Genomic DNA, 19,807 nt, shown 5'->3' on the forward strand with positions numbered 1-19,807 from the left:
CAATGTATACCATGAAAACAATGCAGAGACTGACAAATTGCCTTCTATGGGGGTGGGGGGGAGAAAAGAAAGATTAGGGGGAAAATTGTAAAACTCAAAATAAATAAAATCTTTTAAAAAATGTTTTGTTGAATTTACTTGCAAATCATCTGGACCTAGAGACTTTTTTTAGGGAGTTTATTGATGGTTTCTTCAATTTCTTTCTGAAATGGGGTTATTTGGTTATTTAGGTATTTTATTTGTTCTTTTGCTAATTTGGGCAGTTTATATTTCTGTAAATATTCATCTATTCACTCAGGTTATCCAATTTATTGGCATACAATTTGGCAAAGTAGGTCCAAATTATCTCTTTAAGTTTCCCCTCACTGCCTTGACTGCATCCCATAAATTATGGTATGATATTTCATTAGTATAATTTTCTTGGATATTATTATTATTTCTATTATTTGCTGTTTGATCCACTGATTAAGTTATTTAATTTCCAATTAAATTTTTGTTTATCTTTTCATGACCCTTTATTACATGTAATTTTATTGCATCATAGTCTGAGAAGTGTGTATTTATTATTTCTGCATTTGTTTATAAGGTTTTTGGACCCTAGTATATGATCAGTTTTAATATAGATGCCATGTATTGCCAAGAAAAAGGTACATTCTTTTCTATCCTCCTTAAGTTTTCTCCAGAGGTCTATCATATCTAAATTTTCTAAGATTTCTAAGATTCCCTTCTTGTTTATTTTGTGATTAGATTTATCTAGTTCTGAGAGAGGGAGGTTGAGTTGAGGTCACCCATTATTAAAGTTTTGCTGTCTGTGTCTCCTTGTAATTCATTTAGCTTTTCCTTGTGAAATATGGAAGCTATACCAATAGATGCTTGCATGTTTAGGAATGATGTAGCTTCATCACCCATGGTGCCTTTTAAGATGATGTAGCTTCCTTCCCCATCCCTTTTAATGTGACCAATTTCTGCTTTTATTTTACCCAATATCAGGAACACTACCCTGATTTTTTTTTAATTTCAGCTGAGGCATAACATTTTTCTCCATCCTTTTACCTTTACCCTGTATGTAGCCTCTGCTTCAAATGTGTTTCTTGTAAAAAAACATGTAGGATTCTGGTTTTAATCTAACATTTTGCTGTCTGCTTTCATTTTATGGGATGGTTCATCCCATTCACATTTTACAGTTAAGATTGTTAATTCTGTATTTTCCTCTTTGCTATCTCCATTTAAATTTTTTTCTTTCCTTTCCTCTTATTCAGCCTCACCAAAATTTTATTCCCTTTCCCCTTTAACTTTGCTTAATCTTACTTTTTTCTCTTATACCTTTGTCTTCCCTTTTATTAATCCTTTAATTAATCCTCTTCCCTATAGATTAGGATAGATTTTTTAATGCAATGGAAATGTATTTTATTCCCTCTCTGGGCCAAATCTGTTGAATAGTATTTACTCAATGTTAATAGTCTACCTTTTTTCCATCTAAAATTATAAATGTTGCCTCTTCACAAAGGTGTTAACGTGTTATTTATCACTCAAATACTATTAATCAGGTATCATTAATTACAGTTTGATTATTTGTTTGCTTGATAATCAACATTGCTTCAAATTATAATTATAATCATTTTTTACCTTACCCCCTTTTTCAAGTACCCTCCAAGGATACACAATCCTCCTCATGAGTCAAAGTGTCATCCAAATCCAAATCATTTCTTGAATTATTTGTACCTCTCCCCCCAAGCCTATTTTCTCTCACACTTTACCCTCTCCCCCAACTCAAACCCTTGTAATTAATTGTAATTAATGTACAATTATTGTAATTAATTACAAGAATCTTTTTTTTTAGTTTTTTTTTTTTTGCAAGGCAAATGGTGTTAAGTGGCTTGCCCAAGGCCACACATCTAGGTAATTATTAAGTGTCTGAGACCGGATTTGAACCCAGGTACTCCTGACTCCAAGGCCGGTGCTTTATCCACTACGCCACCTAGCCGCCCCAATTACAAGAATCTTAAAGAGCTCTAAGTACTGGGAGACTCTGAAGGTCTCACTTGAGAACTTTACAAATGATTATAAGTTACAGACACTGACTCAGGTCCTCCAAGCAAAGCTTTTGTCAGCACAGCAGAATTAAAATGGGTCAAAGGATAATGAGACATTAGTTAACACCCCTGCCTTCCTTCCGGGCTTTTTGTCTCAAGCATAGTAATATCATCTTGGACCTCTTCAATGGAAAGATAAGAACCAACTATATCCATTTCCTTTAAGTCCATTCTCTTCAATTATATTAAACCCTTTAATTATCCTATTTGGAGTGTTCTGTCTTCCCTCTTAGGGTTGTATACAATTTGATGGTCTTGACCAACATTGGTTTTGTTTTGTTTTTTCCTTCCCTTTTTCATTTACCTTTTTATGCATCTCTTGAGTCATATATTTGGCAACTGAATTCTCTGTTCAGTTCTAATCTTTGTGTCAGGAAATTCTGGAAGTTCTCTATTTCTTTGAACATCCATCTTTTTTTGATGACAGTATATGCTGGATTTTTCAGGGTAGTCAATTCTGAGCTGTAATCCCAGATCCTTTGCCCTACATTATATGGTATTCCAAGTCTTCCCATCCTTCAGTGATAAGGCTGATAGGTCGGTCCTGTGAGTGTCTGATTGTATTTCCTTCATATTTAAATTGTTTTTGTTTTGCTGGTCAATTTTTCATAATTTTCCTACATGATTTCTCATTTTTTTTCCCGTTTTGATTCTTCCTCTCTTTGATTTTTAAATTCATTTGTAAACTCCTTGATGAACTTTTGAATTTGATTCCAGTTCATAGGCTCTTTTACGACTTCCCCTGTCAGAGATTTTTCACTGATTTCTAATTCAAACATGGCATTGTTATCATCTTTGTGTTGTTTTGGCTTTGCTCCTCTGGCATAGGGAGTATAGATCCAAGCTTTTTATGCTAGGGCTGTGGTCTGATCCCTGGTTTGTCATTGGCCAAGATATTGCCTATGCAGTCCAGACCTTGCCTTTGCAGAGCTTTGTTACCTCCTTTTTGTCCAGGTTCTGACTTAGCGTGTTTTGTTCCTGACCCAGTTCTGTCTTTTTGTTTAGGGTTGTGTTCCTTTCTGCTGGCTTACTATCTAGCTGCCAGGACTTCTGCTGTTGTCAAGCTGTTGGGATCTGGTTTGCACTGTGGCTAAAAGCCTCCAGCTGGTTTTCCCACTCTCCCTCTTCCTGGGCTTTTACTTCCCCTTTCCCCAAAAGACAGATCTTCACTGAATATCCTCCATGTTGTTTACTGTTTAAAACTTCTTTGAATCTTTTCTTTTTCTTGGTGGGATCTATAGCTTGAATGCCAATTCAGAGACTTTATTTATTTTTGGTAGGGAAAAGCTCCAGAAGCATTAGTTTCATGCCACCATCTTGGCTCCTCCCAGAAACTCTATCACATGATTTGTCCTTTAACTATTCCTTATTTTAGACTTCTTTGTTATTTGTGAATTGATCCAAAGATTCTGGAGAGCATTATGGAACTATGCACAAAGAACAATAAAAACTGATCATGTCCTTGACCTAGCAGTATCAATACTAGCCCTATCCAGAAGAAACCATAAAAAATAATGGAAAAAGACCTACATGTTCCAAAATATTCATTTCTCTTTTTGTTTTGGCAAAGAATTGAAAATTGGGGAATGGCTGAATATGTTATGGTATATGAATGTTATGGAGTATTGTTTTATAAGAAACCATGAATGGTTGGGCTCAAGAGAGGAACGATTTACAGGAACTGATGCTGAGCAAAAGGAGTAGAACCAAGAGAGTATTGTACACGTTAACAACCACATTATTAGTTGATCAGCCTTGATGAATGCAGCTCCTCTCAGCAGTTCAAAGAGCTAGGACAATCCTAGGAGACCCACTATGGACAATGCTGTCCCCATCCAGAGGAAGAAAAAAACAAGACCAAAGCTTGCAGAATCTGAATGATCACTATGCTCACTTTTTAAAAAAATTTTCTTATATTTTTCCTTCTTATCTCATGATTTTCTTTCTTTGCCCTTAGTCCTAACTTCTCATACAGAAAATGACTAATCTGTAAACATACTAAACGCAAATGTGTATATACAATACAATATTCAGCAGACTGCTGCTGGTGGGGGAGGGAGAAAGGGTAGTGAAAAGGAAAGGTAGAAGAAAATTATGTAACTTAAATATATATATATATATATATATATATATATATTATATATATGCATATGGATGAATGGTAAAAAATTTCATACCATATAATTTGAAAAATAAAATATGAATTGAAAAATAAGATTTAAAGTTTCCATTTGAGTTTACATATTAGCTCTAGTTTCAGCAAAAATTTGTTTGATTTCATATTTTTCCTTTTGTTTATCTTCTTTAGATAAATCTAGAACTGATAGAGACATATTGAAATTTCCTGTCACAATTGTACTACGTCTCTGTCTTTTTGAAGCTCAAATAATGTTTCCTGTATGAATATGAATGCTATAGTATTTGGAGTATATAAGTTAATTTTTGATAATGATTTGTTGCCTATGATTCCTTCCAGTAAAGTGTCATTTCCTTGTTTTCTCCATTTTACTGTATAGAATGTTTTTGCTTTGTCTGATTAACATAGTGGTAGCTCCTTTTTTTCAAATCACGTGATGCATAGTAAATTTTTTCAATCTCAATTTTATTTTGTGTTATGTCTTTGTTTTTAAAGGTGTTTCTTAATAAGCAACAGATTGTAGTACTTTATTTTCTTATCCAGTCTGTCACTATTTTTTGTTTTATTGGATTGTTTAATCCATTCATATTTAAAGTTATGATTTAGGTTTGTATGTTCCTCAATCTGTCTCAAATATTTAAGTTAAGATATTTTTTTCTCCAATTTTACTATAAACTGTATTAGATTCCTTTATTTACATACATGTGTATGTGTGTATGCATGCATGCATGTATACATATGCATATGTATATAAGTTGACCCTCTTCCTACAGTTTATCTCCTTACTCTTGAACTCCTCTTTCATTTGTTGCTCCTTTCTACTTAGGATTTTATTTATCGGTTGCTCCCTCTGTTATATTTTGGGGCCCTCTTTTACCCTCTCATTTAAGTAGATTCTACTTCTTTTTCTCTCCTTCAGCTAATGCATTATTAATGTATAACAGTTGTTCATTAGCTTTTATAAAATTTCACCTTTTAAGCCCCTTTCGAAAAAGGATTTTTTCCACTCTTTTATCTATTTTCTTTCCCTTTTTTAAAAAAAATCTTATTTATCTATGGAGTACAATAAGAGTTTCTATAACTATTATTTTTTAAAAAGATTGCACATGAAACTGCAAATCTATTTTGTACAGCTTGCTATTCCTTTTAAATATATAATAAAGTTAAGTAACTTTGTTTTCTTTTTCCCCCCTCCCCCCTCACAGTAGTGATAGCGCTCTCTCTCTCTCTCTCTCTCTCTCTCTCTCTCTCTGTATAAAATTATTTTATATATACTGTTATTCTCTGGATGCAGATAGCATCTTCATTCAAAATTTGAATACTTAAAATTTTAACATATTCACTGAAAATTGTTCCTAAAATAATAGTGCTCTTACTATATACAGTGTTTTCTTCATTTTGCTCATTTCACTCTTCCTTATTTCATTCAAAACTTTCCATGTTTTTCTAAGATGATTGAGATCATTATTTCTTATAGCACATAAGTATTCCATCACAGTCATATACTACAACTTGTTCTTCCATTTCCCAGTTGATGCAATTTCTAATTCTTTGCCACCTCAAGTATTGCTTCTACAACTATTTTAGAACAGATAGGTTCTTTTCCTTTTCCCTTGATCTTTGGATATAGACCTAGTAGTAGTGTGGTGATAATTGCTGACTTAAAGGGTATAGGCAGTTTACCATTCATATAATCTTACAAAGTTTCCTATATTGTGCTAAAAACTTTGCAATGATCTTATTTGATCCCCACCAAAGCCTGTGAGGTGAGTGCTTTTATTATCTCCATATTACGACTGAAGAAACTGAGGTAAATAAAGTTTTTAAGTGACTTACCCAAAGTCACACCGCTAGCAAGTGCAAAGTGTCTGATTGAACTCAAGTCCTCCTGACTCCAGGGCCAGTGCCCTATTCATCGTGCCACCTAGATGTTCCATATTTAACCACTTCCCTTATTGTCTTTGATGCAATAAAGTTGTCTATCCAGAAGTTTTTCAGTATTAGGAAATACAAGCTATTTATTTTATCTTTTGTGATTGGTGCTATCTCTTGTTTGGTGAAGAAGATATCTCTTAATCATAGTTGTGAGAGGTTTTTTCTTTTTTTTGGTATGCTCTCTAATATTAAATGTACATATCCATTCAGAATGTTTTATGGACTGTATTATAAATCTAGGTCTAACTTTTGCCATACTACTATGTAGTTTTCTCAACAGTTTTTAAAAAAATCATATAAGGAGTTTTCCCCTATTGTCCTCTTTTGATCAATGTCCCTAATAAAACCAATACCAGGGAGCTTTGATTACTGCTGCTTTATAATATAATTTGAGATCTTAACGTACTAATAATCTTTGTTTTTACTTCTTCTCAAAACTTGTCTTGCTATTCTATATCTTTCATTTTTCCAAATGAATTTCATTATTAGTTTATCAAGTTCTATAAAGTACCTCTTTGGTAATTTTATTGGTGTAGCATTTAAAGTGTAAATTCAAAGGGGTTGGATAGAATAGTGGACCTAGAATCAGGAAGAGTTGAATTCATATCCAGCCTCTTTAGGGTGCAGGGGAGAGAGCACCATCCCTGGAGTCAGGAGGATGTGAGTTCAAGTTTAGTCTCAGACACTGACTTGATACTTACTAGCTGTATGACCTTGGGCAAGTCACTTAACCCATTGGATCTTCAAAAGCAAACCTTTGAGAGCCAGGTGCTCCCCACCAAGATGCTAGAAAGATAGAGAAAGGGGGCCCCCCATGAAGAAATATGTAGAAGAACATATTCTAACTCAGAGAGATCCAGCACTGCTTAGGAGAATATGAATTGGTCTCCAGCCCAGAAAGACTTCCTGGATGAAATCAGGAAGAAGTTTAAAAATCAATTGGAAAAATTGAGAAAAGAAACTCAAGAGAAAATTAACATCTCACAACAAGAAAACAAATCATTGGAAAATGCAATTGGACAAATGCAAAAAGAAAATGTTTGTCTCAGGCAAATGGAAAACTCCTCCAAAATTGAATTGACTGACAGACCAGGAGGCAGGACAGAGCCTCACACACTGAGACCCTTGTGGGAGTGTCCCAAAAGCTCAGGAAGCACCCCAAACCAGGCCCAGGCTGGGAAAATGAGCAAGCAAAGAAACAAAAGGAAGACTATTGAGAAATATTTTGCAAATGAGCCCAAGAAGGACGAAAATACTCAGTCTGAAGATGAGGAAGCACAAGCTCCTGCATCTAAAGACTCCAAGAAAAACAGAAATTGGGCTCAGGCTATGACAGAGCCCAAAAAGATTTTGAAATTCAAATGAGGGAGTTGGAAGAAAAACTGGGAAAAGAAAGGAGAGAGATGCAGGAAAAATGAAAGTCATGAAAATGAAGTCAGCAGCTTAGTCAAGGAAATCAAAAAAAATGCTGAAGAAAATAGCATGCTAAAAACCAGCTTAGGTCAAATGGATAAAACAGTTCAAAAAGTTATTGAGGAGAAGAATGCTTTAAAAAGCAAAATTGGCCAGATGGAAAAAGAGATAAGAAAACTCTGAGGAGAACAAATCCTTTAGACAAAGAATAGAATTCACGGAGATTGATGAATTTACCAGAAATCAGCAATCAATACTTCAAAACAAAAAAAAAAGAAAATTAGAAGAAAATGTGAAATATCTCATTGAAAAAAACAACTGATATGGAAAACAGACTTAGGAAAGATAATTTAAAAATTATTGGAATACCTGAAAGTCATGATCAGGAAAAGAGCCTTGACATCATTTTCAAAGAATTACTACAGGAAAATTGCCCTGATATTCTAGAAGCAGAGGGCAAAATAGAAATGGAGAGAACCCACTGATCCCCCCCGAGAAAGAGATCCCAAAAAACCAACCCCCAGGAATATTATAGCCAAGTTCCAGAACTCCTAAGTCAAAGAGAAAATATTACAAGCAGCCAGAAGGACACAGTTCAAATATCACGGAGCTGCAGTCAGGATCACACAGGACTTAGCAGCCGCTACATTGGAAGCTCATAGGGCTTGGAATACAATATACCGGAAGGCAAAAGAGCTTAGAAATGCAGCCAAGAATGAACTACTCAGCAAGGTTGAATGTCCTCTTCCAGGGAAAAAGATGGACTTTCAGTGAACCAGGGGAATTTCAAAGGTTGCTTTTGGAATGGCCAGAGCTGAACAGAAGGTTTGATCTTCAGATACAGGACTCAGGTGAAGCATGGAGATTGGAGGAGAGGGGGGAAATATGAGGGACTTAATGAGGATGAACTGCATGTATTCCTGCATAGAAAAATGACACTGATAATACTCATATGAACCTTCTCAGTTAATAGAGCAGGTAAAGGCAGCTTTTATAGTTGAAGCACAGGAGAAAGCTGAATTCAAAGACAAAATATGGTGTAAAAATGGAGTCAATAGAAAAACGGGAAATGGAATGGGAGAAAGAAAAAGGGGGGGGGAATAGTCCAAGATATTTCACATAAGATTTTTTTTATTACAATGAGCTATTGCAATGATATGGAAGTGGAAAGGCAAGGGGGAATGAGGGAAACTTTGCTCTCATCAGAGATGTCTAGGAGAGGAAACAGCATATATACTCAATGGGGTATAGGCATCTGGAGTAAGAAGGAGAGGGGAGTAGGGGGAAGGGGTGGGGATGTAAATGAAGGAGGAGAGGATGGACCATGGGGGGGAGAGTAGCCAGATATAACACATTTTCTTTTTTACTTCTTGCAAGGGGCTGGGATTGGAAGGCCTGCCTGGGACCATAAGGGCCAGGTGGATTCTGGGCCTAAGGGGTGGTATGGGGGCTCAGGGCCTCTTGGCCCCAGGACCAGGGATCTTTCTGCTGCGCCACTCAGCGACCCTACAGCAGGGTCAGAGTGAAAGGAGAGAGAAAATAGAGTACATGGTAGTGGAGAAATAAGAAAGGAGGGAGTTGTGATCAGCAATGGCAATGGTGGAAAAATATGGAAATAACTTTTGTGATGGACTTATCATAAAGAATGAGATCCACCCATGACAGAGTTGTTGGTGTTGGAACAAAGACTGAAGCACATTTTTTGTTATTATTATTTGAGGGAGGGTGCAGGGCAAGTGGGGCTGGATGGCCTGCCTGGGGCCACATAGCGGGGTGATCTTTGGGTGTCTGGGGCCGGATTTGGACCCAGGTGCTCCTGGCTCAAGGGCCAATGCTCTGTCTGCCACCCAGCCACCTCTACTATTATTACTATTTTATTTTATTTTGGGTATTTTTTTTCTTTCTTTTTTTTTTGGTTTTTGCAGGGCAGTGGGGATCGGGTGGCTTGCATGACACACGGCTGGGTGATTGTTGGGTTTATGAGGCTGGATGTGGACTCGGGTGCTCGTGGCTCCAGGGCTGATGCCTCGTCCATTGCTCCACCTGGCCATACCTACAATTATTACTATGATTTTTTTTTATTTTAATTTTTTTCTCTCCCCTTTACTTTTTTCGCCCAAGCAAGTCTATCTATATTCATGGGGGAGGAGGGGTATTTTGTTTACTTGCAAACAAGAATATTTTATTAATGTCAAGAAACATTTGTACAAAATTAGAATAAAAAATAAATTAAAAATCTCAAAAAATAAAATAAAATAAAAATAGAATTGACCAGCTGGAAAAGGAGTTGTAAAACATAAATGAAGAAAAAATCTTCTTCTCTAAAAAAAAGTATGGAATTTGTGGAAACTATTGACTTCATGAGACAACAAGATTGTGTTAAAGCCAAAAGATAAAAAATATAGAATAAAATGTAAAATACCTCAACAGCAAATCCACTGACCTTGAGAACAGATCAATAAGGGACAACCTGAGAATTATAGGCCTTCCTAAAAACATTGAAGAGAATAAAAGCTAGGACTTAATATTATAGGATTTATTGATGGAAAATTGCCCTGATATCATGGATACAGAGTGCAAAATAGTTATTGAAAGAATTGATCAATCCCCTCTGCAAAGAGATCCTGAAATGAAAACATCAAGGAATGTTGTGGCCAAATTCTAGGACTGTTAGGTAAAAGAAAAAATCCTGCAAGCTGCCAGAAAGAAAAAAAATGCCAAGGAGCCACAGTAAGGATTATGCAGGACCTGGCCACAGCAACATTAAGGGAGCAAAGGTCCTGGAATGAGATATTCCCAAGTTAAGGGAGCTTGGAATGCAGCCAAGAATCCACTACCTGGCAAAGCCGAGCCTTTTCTTTCAGGGGAAAAGATAGACATTTAATGAAATGGGAGACTTCCAAGTTTTCATGGTGAAAAGACCAGAGCTAAATAGTAAATTTGGACATCAAACAGGAGGTTCAAGAGACACATGAAAAGTTTAGCAAAAAAGGGTAAAGAAAAAAACTACTATCCAATAAGATGAAACTGACTATATACCCACTTGAGAGAGACTGTATACCCACTCATAACTTTTGAGAATTGTAACTCTGAGATAAAATACTTATCCAGAAGTGATAGACACTCATCACTTTTCCGTGACTCACAGAGTATGATTAAAAACAATACGGACAGTAAGGAGATGGGAGAATGGAAGACACTGAATAGGGTAAATCTTATTACATCACGAGGAACAAAAAGCTGTTGTAATTGAGGGAAATGAGGAGATGAGAAACACATGAATATTCATCTCATCAGATGTTAACTTAGACACACTCAGTTAAGAAACTTATCTTACCTTTCAAATAGTCAAAGGGGAAAAGGGGAGGGTGGGATGGGGAGGGGAGAAAAAGGGGAACAGAAGGAAGGGAAGAAGGGGAAATGGAAAGGGGAAAGAAATGGGAGGGGCTTGATATAAGAGGGCAAACACACTAAAGGTGGCAGTGTTCAGAAACAAAACAATAGGGAATATGGATAAGGGGAAAATGGGAAAAATACAAACAGAAGGAAAGATAGCATGGAGGGCAATAAAGAGTTAGTACTTATAACTTTGAATGTGAATGGGATGAAGTCTCCCTTAAAACATAAGTGAATAGCAGAATGGATTACAAACTCAAATCCTACAAAAAAAAAGCAAAAAGCAAAACATCTCTTCTTGTTTTCTTTCAAAAAATGTTTCATATTCTTATTATTGAATTGCCCTATATAGATAGTTAAACTCAGATTTTTGCAGAAAAGGTTTGGGCTGCATCCTGAGGTCCATTGCTCTTCATAACATTACATTCTCTCCAAGATCAGACAATATGATATCTGTTTATTTTTCCTAAATTAAAGGGAATAGTCCTTGAACTTTGTTCAAACTCCATGGCTATTTATCTGGATACAGATGGTACTCTCCTTTGCAGACAGCCCAGAATTATTCCCGATTATTGCACTTACGGAATGAGTGAGTCCTTCAAGGTTGAACATCACCCCCATATTGCTGTTAAGGTGTACAGTGTTTTTTTCTGGTTCTGCTCATCCCACTCAGCATCAGTTCATGCAAATCCCTCCAGGCTTCCCTGAAATCCCATTCCTCCTGGTTTCTAATAGAACAATAGTGTTCCATGACAGACATATACCACAGTTTGCTGAGCCATTCCCCAATTGAAGGACATTTGCTTGATTTCCAATTCTTTGCCACCACAAATAGGGCTGCTATAAATATTTTTTACAAGCGATGTTGTTACCCTTTTCCCTCATCTCTTCAGGGTATAAACCCAGTAGTGGTATTGCTGGGTCAAAGGGTATGCTCATTTTTGTTGCCCTTTGGGTGTAGTTCCAAATTTCTCTCCAGAAAGGGTGGATGAGTTCACAGCTCCACCAACAGTGTAATAGTGTCCCAGATTTCCCACAACCCTTCCAACAATGATCATTATCCTTTCTGGAGACCAGATATTTCTAAAATCCATTTTTATGATTACAAGATTTTCTTTAAAGTTCTCTTAATAATCTAATAAATCCCAAATTCATATTCAAAATTACCTTAAATTATTTTCCTTTTCAAAATATAAAAGTTTGCATATCCTTCTTATCTGTATCAGTGCTATTCTAACTTCTCAATGCTCTAACTTAAAAGAACTTTCTATCTTCACTGACAAATTGTTGTTCTGGAAATTGGAGATATCAAGGTAGTATGCAATAATTATTCACTTTTACTGTTTATCGTTCCTTACTCACATTAAAAAATTTTTATTATATATATATATGTATATGTGTGTCTGTGTGTGTATTTTTTATCATGCTAATTAAGACCAGTCCAAAAAATAATTATAGGGACAATTTCAATTTCTCCTAGGTCCCTTATAAGTATAATTTGCTAAATCAGTAAGTAAAATTCTATTAGTCTATCAGACCAGAAAAGAGACACTAGAAAATAAGTTAAAATAATAGAACCTCTTCTCCAAAACTAACATGATTCTCAGGAAAATCTCCCTTTTTGACTCCAGTCATGAGCTTTGGGAAAAAAGATCTAAAAAAGATAATGAAAAGAAAATTGGCCAATCAGAACATGGAGAACAGCAGGCCTGAGAGAGAGCTGAGAGCTTCTCTCTGCCTGTATTTTAAAGCAAACATGTATAGACACATAAATGGAGTCAGAGCCTTTAGAACCAGAGGCCCCCGAAATCCAGGAAATCCCACTCTGCTCTCATACTAGAGACTCCCTTTAAACATTACATAAAGACAAAAAATAACAGGATAACACCACCAAAGGTGGAAAAATTTTCCAGGAAACCAGAGGAAAAATGCAGAGAACCTTCCATTTTTCACAATACATTTTTCCATTCAAAGATTTTGATATCTAACACTTCTTGATTTTAACTATAAATAACTATAACTTTTTAGAAGGCAAACAGTCACTCAAAAATCCCTCAGCCTAATTGGAATATCCCCTGTCTCCTATCAGCTTAGAGTAAACCAAATAACTTCAACAGCCCTAAATCTTTTCTGGGAGGGAAGTCTTTTTTTTTTCCTTAAAAATCCTCAGTTGTCCCCACTATTTGTAATAATCAAATTAAGTATTTTAAAATGAACCTGATTTTCTTTGCGAAATTGAATAACATTTTTGTGATTGTTTATTTAACACATACTTTTCTCATCTGCAAATACTGTCACGTTTCTGTTTCTAAAACTTCAAGTAAATTACCTTTTTTTAAACTTTAACATTTTATTTCATTTTATTAAGTCTTCATGAAATAATTCTCTCTCTTATCTATTGCTTTTTCTTAATTCCTCTCTCACTTAGCTTCAAGGTCTAGATAAGTGAACCATGAGCAAACAAGCTGTCTGATCTCTCACACCCATTGCCTCCTTTTTCAGGCAGTTTTAGCCATGCCTGTTCCTGTGCTGGTAAACTATACCCAATTTGATTATTTACTCCTGCCCATGGATTAGTGTTAGAAAGCATTTCAAATGTTATTCTTAACCCCGCTGCTTCACTTCTTTTAGCCTGACTAGTATAATTCTCAAAAAATTTAGTTTTCCATATTAAGTAACCTGGTGTAAGAGCAGTTTTTGCTATCATGGTCCAATCTTCTGGGGTTAATATTTGTCTACCTAATATTTCTATTATATTCAAAGCATAGGGACTGGTTTTACCATAAGGGCTTGTTGCTGATTTTAATTCTCTAAATGTTTTAAAACCTAAATTATTGTATTCTCTCAAAAAAATCCCTGAAATCTTTGGATCAGGTCTCTCAAGTACGAGAAAAGAGAACAATGACTCAGATCCCATGGAATCTTCTCTCCCTTATCTATTTTTTTGAGAATCTATTTGAACAGTATTCATATGCCCCTTATCTTTGGTGGCATTTTCTTCTTTAGACTGTAAAGGAGCAGAAGGTGGATTATTAGAGTTAGGAGGAGGTGAAGCTGGCTGGGGAGCCACCACCTCCAGAAGTCCAGGAGCAGCAACTGCTGTCACAGCCTGAGGGGATGGGGCCCAGCCTCCTGAAGATTCTCCAGTACAAATTCCTAAATTGGGAGCTGGGAGGAGGATTCTCCTGGGCAGGTACTGCCTGGCTGCCTTGGCCTCAACACCCCTCCTTCCACTAGGAGGCAGGCATGGGTCTGGAGGTGGCATTGGAGTTAAAAGCCATCACTCTTTTTTACTCTTATCTTCCTGCTGAATAGTTTGAACATCTACATCAACTTTTAATATACTCTGAGCCAAAGGAACATCTCCAGGTGGACCTTCTTGTTCAAAATGTTCATTCATCTGTTTCCCCAGTTTCCCATTTTTCAGTACTTATTAACTCCTAGAAACCAAGAACAAAATTTTTATACACATTTAACAAATTCTTCCACTTGTTTTGTTGTTATTAACAAGGCTCTTTCTTTAACTGTCTGTTTTAGCACTTTCAAATAATGTCCTCTATCCTTAGACTGTCCCTGTCTCATTTTAATGCTCCCTGTTTTAGACCTGATGAAAAATTATTTACCTTAATTGCCTGCTGTCCCTTGATGAGCGCTCTTTTGATCCACAGGTGTCCAAACTTTATCTTTCCTTTCAAGATTGATTCCCCTCCAGGTCTGACTGTCCTTCCAACCATCTGTCATTCTGGTAGTCTGTCCATCCTTCAGTCCCTGTTCAGGCACAAGCTATTGCCTGCAAAACTCATCATCCCATAATGGAAGAATGATCTCATATGGAAAATAAACTCAGTCAGTAGAATTAAAAAACCTGCCCAATGTTGAGATGTCCCTTACTCATTTCCCTCCTTTGAACTGACTGACTTTCCATTAAATACAAGAGATTCCCTGGGGATAGACATGAATTTCCAAGAGTCAGGTTGGATAGACAAACATATCCAAACATAAAAGGTTGGGAAGTGAAAATCTACCAACTTTATTTTTGGAAATTCAGACTTTTTATAGCAAAACCTTATCTCAGGAATTACTGGTTAAAGGAGACTTGGTTTTACAACTTCCTGGGTAAATTTACAATATTTGTTCTTAGAAATATGCGTACTCTATCAAAGAAACCTCTAGAGCCACAGATTATCCAAGGTCAGGGTTCACTGGTGAGGCAACAGATCCTTACAATGAGCAATAATCCACACATATCTTTGATGGAAAAAGTCACCAAGGATATATGAATATCGCTCCCAGGGGCTAGCCCTCTGCAACATATATATATTTGTATGTAATGTGTAAGATAATATGCTTATATTGGAATATTTTCAAGAATGAGCTCATTTTGTACAATGCTTTGTAATTAACAAAGTGATTTCCTCTAATTTCATTTCTTCCTTATGTCTGTAATTTAAGTTTGCTAAATACCTCTCTAGTTAAGTTATTTACAAGCAGTTGGACCTTCATTGAATTTAAAACTAGATATTACATGGCTCAGTGGTTCCCAGAATTTCTAAGCAGAAAGACCCAATTTTAAAGTCAAAATTTCATGAACTTTCAAAAGGTACTTTTAATGTTCTTTCCCTGAGAAAACGCATAATGACAGAAAATAAATAATTTACCAATATTTTTTAAATGTTTCTGTTTTAGTCATCACTCCTCAAGATTAAAATATGATAATGCTTTGGGGATCTGTGCACCATCTAAGTCAACCCCATCATATAACAATTGAGGTAGCTGGGATCTTGGACCAGAACCCAGGATCACAGATTTCAGGTGCAGTGCTTTGTCTACTAAATCATATTATTACTTGAATGAATAACTCAACATACTTTTCAGTATGTTTATATTTAATTGATCAGTTTTAAATAACTAACTGGTCAGGGTATTTGGCTCTTTGGGGGTTCATTTTCAGGCTAACTCAACCAACTGCTATCAGGAAGGGATTCTTAAAATTAAAAGCTACAGTGAGATTCTTAAATGAATAAAGGTATTGGCAGATTCTGAAGTGAATTATGAACGGAAATACCTCAAGGCTTGATGGCAAAATGCTCATATATAATTCGTAATGATGAAATTCCCCATGATACTTTCAAAGACACATTTTTTAAAAAAATTGAGACAATCTTTACTTTCTTTTTCTAAATGATATACATAATTGTTACTTTGAAATTATATTTCCTCATAACGATCACATTTTATATTTTATTCCTTTCAAATAAAGAAGGCCAAAATAAATTTGGAGAGAATTAATTATCTGCTTATTTTACCTTTGCCTAAATGAAAGATCTTTTGGTCCTGACCTGTGGAGTCTTATTTCATATTGACTCCTTACAACTCTGTTAATGTAGAATGTTATAGCTGGAAAAGACTTAGAAACTAGTCAGGAGTACCTGAGATCAAATCCAACCTCAGACATTTAATAAGTACCTAGCTGTGTGGTCTTGGGCAAGTCACTTAACCTCATTGCTTTGCAAAAAAAAAAAGACCTAAAAACAAAAAGAAACTAGTTAAACCCTCTCTTTTATAACTACTGCCACCCAAAATGATTACTTGTTCAAAATCGTACAACTGAATCAGTATCAGAAATTTAAATGAAATATTCCTACTAAATATAACTTGTTTCCCCCCAGATACTGAACGACTCTATACGGTGATATTTCAGGAAATCTGTGCCTGCTTTGGAAAGAAATATACATGGGATGTGAAAGCCATGGTTATGGGTAAAAAAGCATTGGATGCAGCAAAGGTTATTGTAGAAGTCTTAGATCTTCCAGTAACCAAAGAGGAACTAATAGAAAAAAGCAGAAAGAAGCAAGAAGAAATATTTCCTTCAGCTGCACTTATGCCAGGTATTTTCTCAAATAAATACATTCATGTAAAAATGTAACAATTCTGCCTCAATCTAGAAAAGCATCCATTAAAAAGTAGGATATGTATCTGACATTTTCATTTACCTGAATATTCCTTGTATTCCCTTCCAGCAATAAATAAATAAATCCTTTCTTTGTTAGAGTGTATTTCAGAGTGTCCGAAGAAGTTTCCATGTTAATCTTTCCAGGAGCTACTCTATTTGAACTTTGAATGGCTGGAAGATCTTTCATGTGAGATAAACTAATCTTTGATGCTTTCTCTTAGTGAGGCACTTAAGAAGTGTTGGGGTTTTAAAAAATTGAAATCCATTCTTAGAATCACAGAATCATGGATTTGAAGCTCAGAAGGACATATCATAGCCCAGGTGGCTCCCATTCACCATTTTCAGATGTGGAACCTGTGGTCCAGAAACACTTAAATGCCTTACCCAAAGTCATACAGGTGTCAACTAGCAGAGGAAGAATTTCAAACAAGGCTCCCTGACTTTGACTGCAATGTTGTTTAAAAATAGCTATTATTTTATGTATATTTGTTTTTAAGTAAATATTATATAATTAGATGACTTTAGACTTGGAAGATCACTGACATCATATAATCTCAATGTTTATACACTTTCCTCATTCCTAGTTACTGTTTTATAGTTAAGGAAGCTGACATCTAGAGAAGTTGACTTCCCTGAAGGTACCGTTAATTGTAGAGCAAGGATTAGTACCCAAAGCTTCTGACTCTGTCCAGTTTCCTTTCTAACGAGAGTTGTTTCTAAATTTAAAGTGAGTTAAAAAAAATCCTTACTTATTTCATATTTAAAGTAGTAATTACAATTCTAGCCTGAAAAATTCAGAAAATCTCTGGAAGCAGAATGTATTAAGAGAATAATAAAATTTCAAGTAAGCGTTATAAGTTTTAAAAGGCATAATTTATTTTATTGTTTGTACCTCCTTTCCTTTCTCTTACTAGTATTCTGTTTTCTGTTGAAAAGGAAAGATTATGGGGGCAGTTAGGTGGCGCAGTGGATAGAGTACCGGCCCTGGAGTCAGGAGTACCTGAGTTCAGGTCTGGCCTCAGACACTTAATAATTACCTAGCTGTGTGGCCTTGGGCAAGCCACTTAAACCCATTGCCTTGTGAAAACCTTTTAAAAAAAAAACGGAAAGATTATTTAGTTTCCATGGGGCTTCTTAACTGGAAATTGATTAAAACTGGATTGCTACTGTTTCTTGCTAGAAGGGAGGAGGTCAGAAAGTATTCTGGATTATATGGGACTAAAAGTGCTATACAGTGGAGAACTATTTTCAGATTCTTCTAAGGTAAGGGGCATAAACTCAATATTTAAAACTTGGTAAGGTGAAAAATAATTATGAGCAATTTAGATTTTAAACCACATTAATATCAATTTTATATTTGTGATATATTTAATAGATACCTACCACTAAACATTTGTATGACTATTTACAGAAATCAAAAATTACTTTCCATATGGTATCACTAAGAACAATACTTGGATTATCATATGAGAAAATAATTTGTTATTTAGTGTTAATGTCCCACATATTGAGAATTCATTTAAAAAAAATCTCTTAAGCTTCATTCCATTTCTAAATCTTATGATGTCATGATAAAGGGAAGTTAGTTATAGGGCGTATTTGGGTTATCCTTTGTCCCTTACATACAACAGCAAGACCATGTTAAAAAAATACAAGTAATTAATTTATATGACTCATGATTACTTGTCTTGGTTTTAAAGGCTTATAAGAAAATAAAAAAAAAACTTTTATCTAGTATTAGAAATTAGGGCAATATGGGGCGGCTAGGTGGCACAGTGGATAGAGCACTGGCCCTGGAGTCAGGAGTACCTGAGTTCAAATCTGACTTCAGACACTTATTACCTAGCTGTGTGGCCTTGGGCAAGCCACTTAACCCCATTGCCTTGCCAAAAAAAAAAAAAAAAGAAAAGAAAAGAAATTAGGACAATAGTGTTTTTTTTTAAATATGTTTGCTTCATTTGTTTGTCTTTTTTTCATTCAGTTTACAATTTAATATTTCCTGTGTGGCTGGCATGAAAAGGCAAAAATAGGCCCTGTGCTCAAGATGTTTACATTCTAACGGGGGAGATAACATGTAAATAAATACTTTGATATATACAGAATAGATGTAACTCAATCTAGAGGGCAAGGGGTTAGCAGCTGGTAAAACTGGGAGGGACTCTTGTGGAAATTGGTATTTAAAATGCGTCTTGAAGTAAGTCAGAGAAACCAGGAGACTAAAGTCATCATGCAAACATAAGGGTATAGCCTACTGCAAACAGCTTAAGAAAGAGAAGGGTTGTGGAAAGGTCTATAACTTTAGGAGTTAAGAGTATTATTTGAATGATAATATCAGAAACTAGATTGCAGAGTTTAGAAGACATCGAGAAGAGGAAGTTAGAGGCTTTCGTTGTAAATGAATTTAAAGTTTCAGCAGGAAGGGAAAGCTATAGGGAGGCTAAGATTGAAATGAAGATTTTTTTTAAGAATGGGGGGAAACATGGGAATGTTTGTAAAGAAGGAGCTGGTAAATAGGAAGAGATTGAAAATAAGAAAGAATGTGAATATGATAACATATACAGTTTTCTGGAGGAAGTCGGGAGGATATAGTACCAAGGGTCTTTGATCTGAGACCAGATGAAGGAAAATTTCTGAAACTAGGAAAAGGAGTCTCTTTAATTCCTTAGGTCCTTAAAGCAAAAAATAATGAGAAGATCTGCTTTTAGGGATCATTTGTACATAATGAGATAATTTATAAAAAATATTTTGCAAGGTTTAAGCACAATGCAATTGTTTGTTCATTGATGATTATTTAAAAAGTGTCCTGATTGTAGAAATATAAAAAATTTTAAAAGACCTTTTTGTCTCTATCCTGTAGTGTATTTGAAATTTGTTTGACTT

The 19,807-nt window shown here is 35.5% G+C and overlaps 1 protein-coding gene across 1 annotated transcript in view; it reads left to right on the forward strand.

Annotated features, from left to right (window-relative positions):
• LOC141506659 (pseudouridine-5'-phosphatase-like) overlaps positions 1–19,807 on the forward strand; it is a 174,149-nt gene that overhangs the window by 53,825 nt on the left and 100,517 nt on the right. The window contains exon 2 of the mRNA XM_074213613.1: positions 16,644–16,862. Coding sequence (XP_074069714.1) covers positions 16,644–16,862 — 219 coding nt within the window. The remainder of the gene's footprint in view (positions 1–16,643; positions 16,863–19,807) is intronic.

The sequence above is a fragment of the Macrotis lagotis genome, chromosome 1, assembly GCF_037893015.1.
Source record: "Macrotis lagotis isolate mMagLag1 chromosome 1, bilby.v1.9.chrom.fasta, whole genome shotgun sequence".
Classification (NCBI taxonomy): Eukaryota; Metazoa; Chordata; class Mammalia; order Peramelemorphia; family Peramelidae; genus Macrotis; species Macrotis lagotis.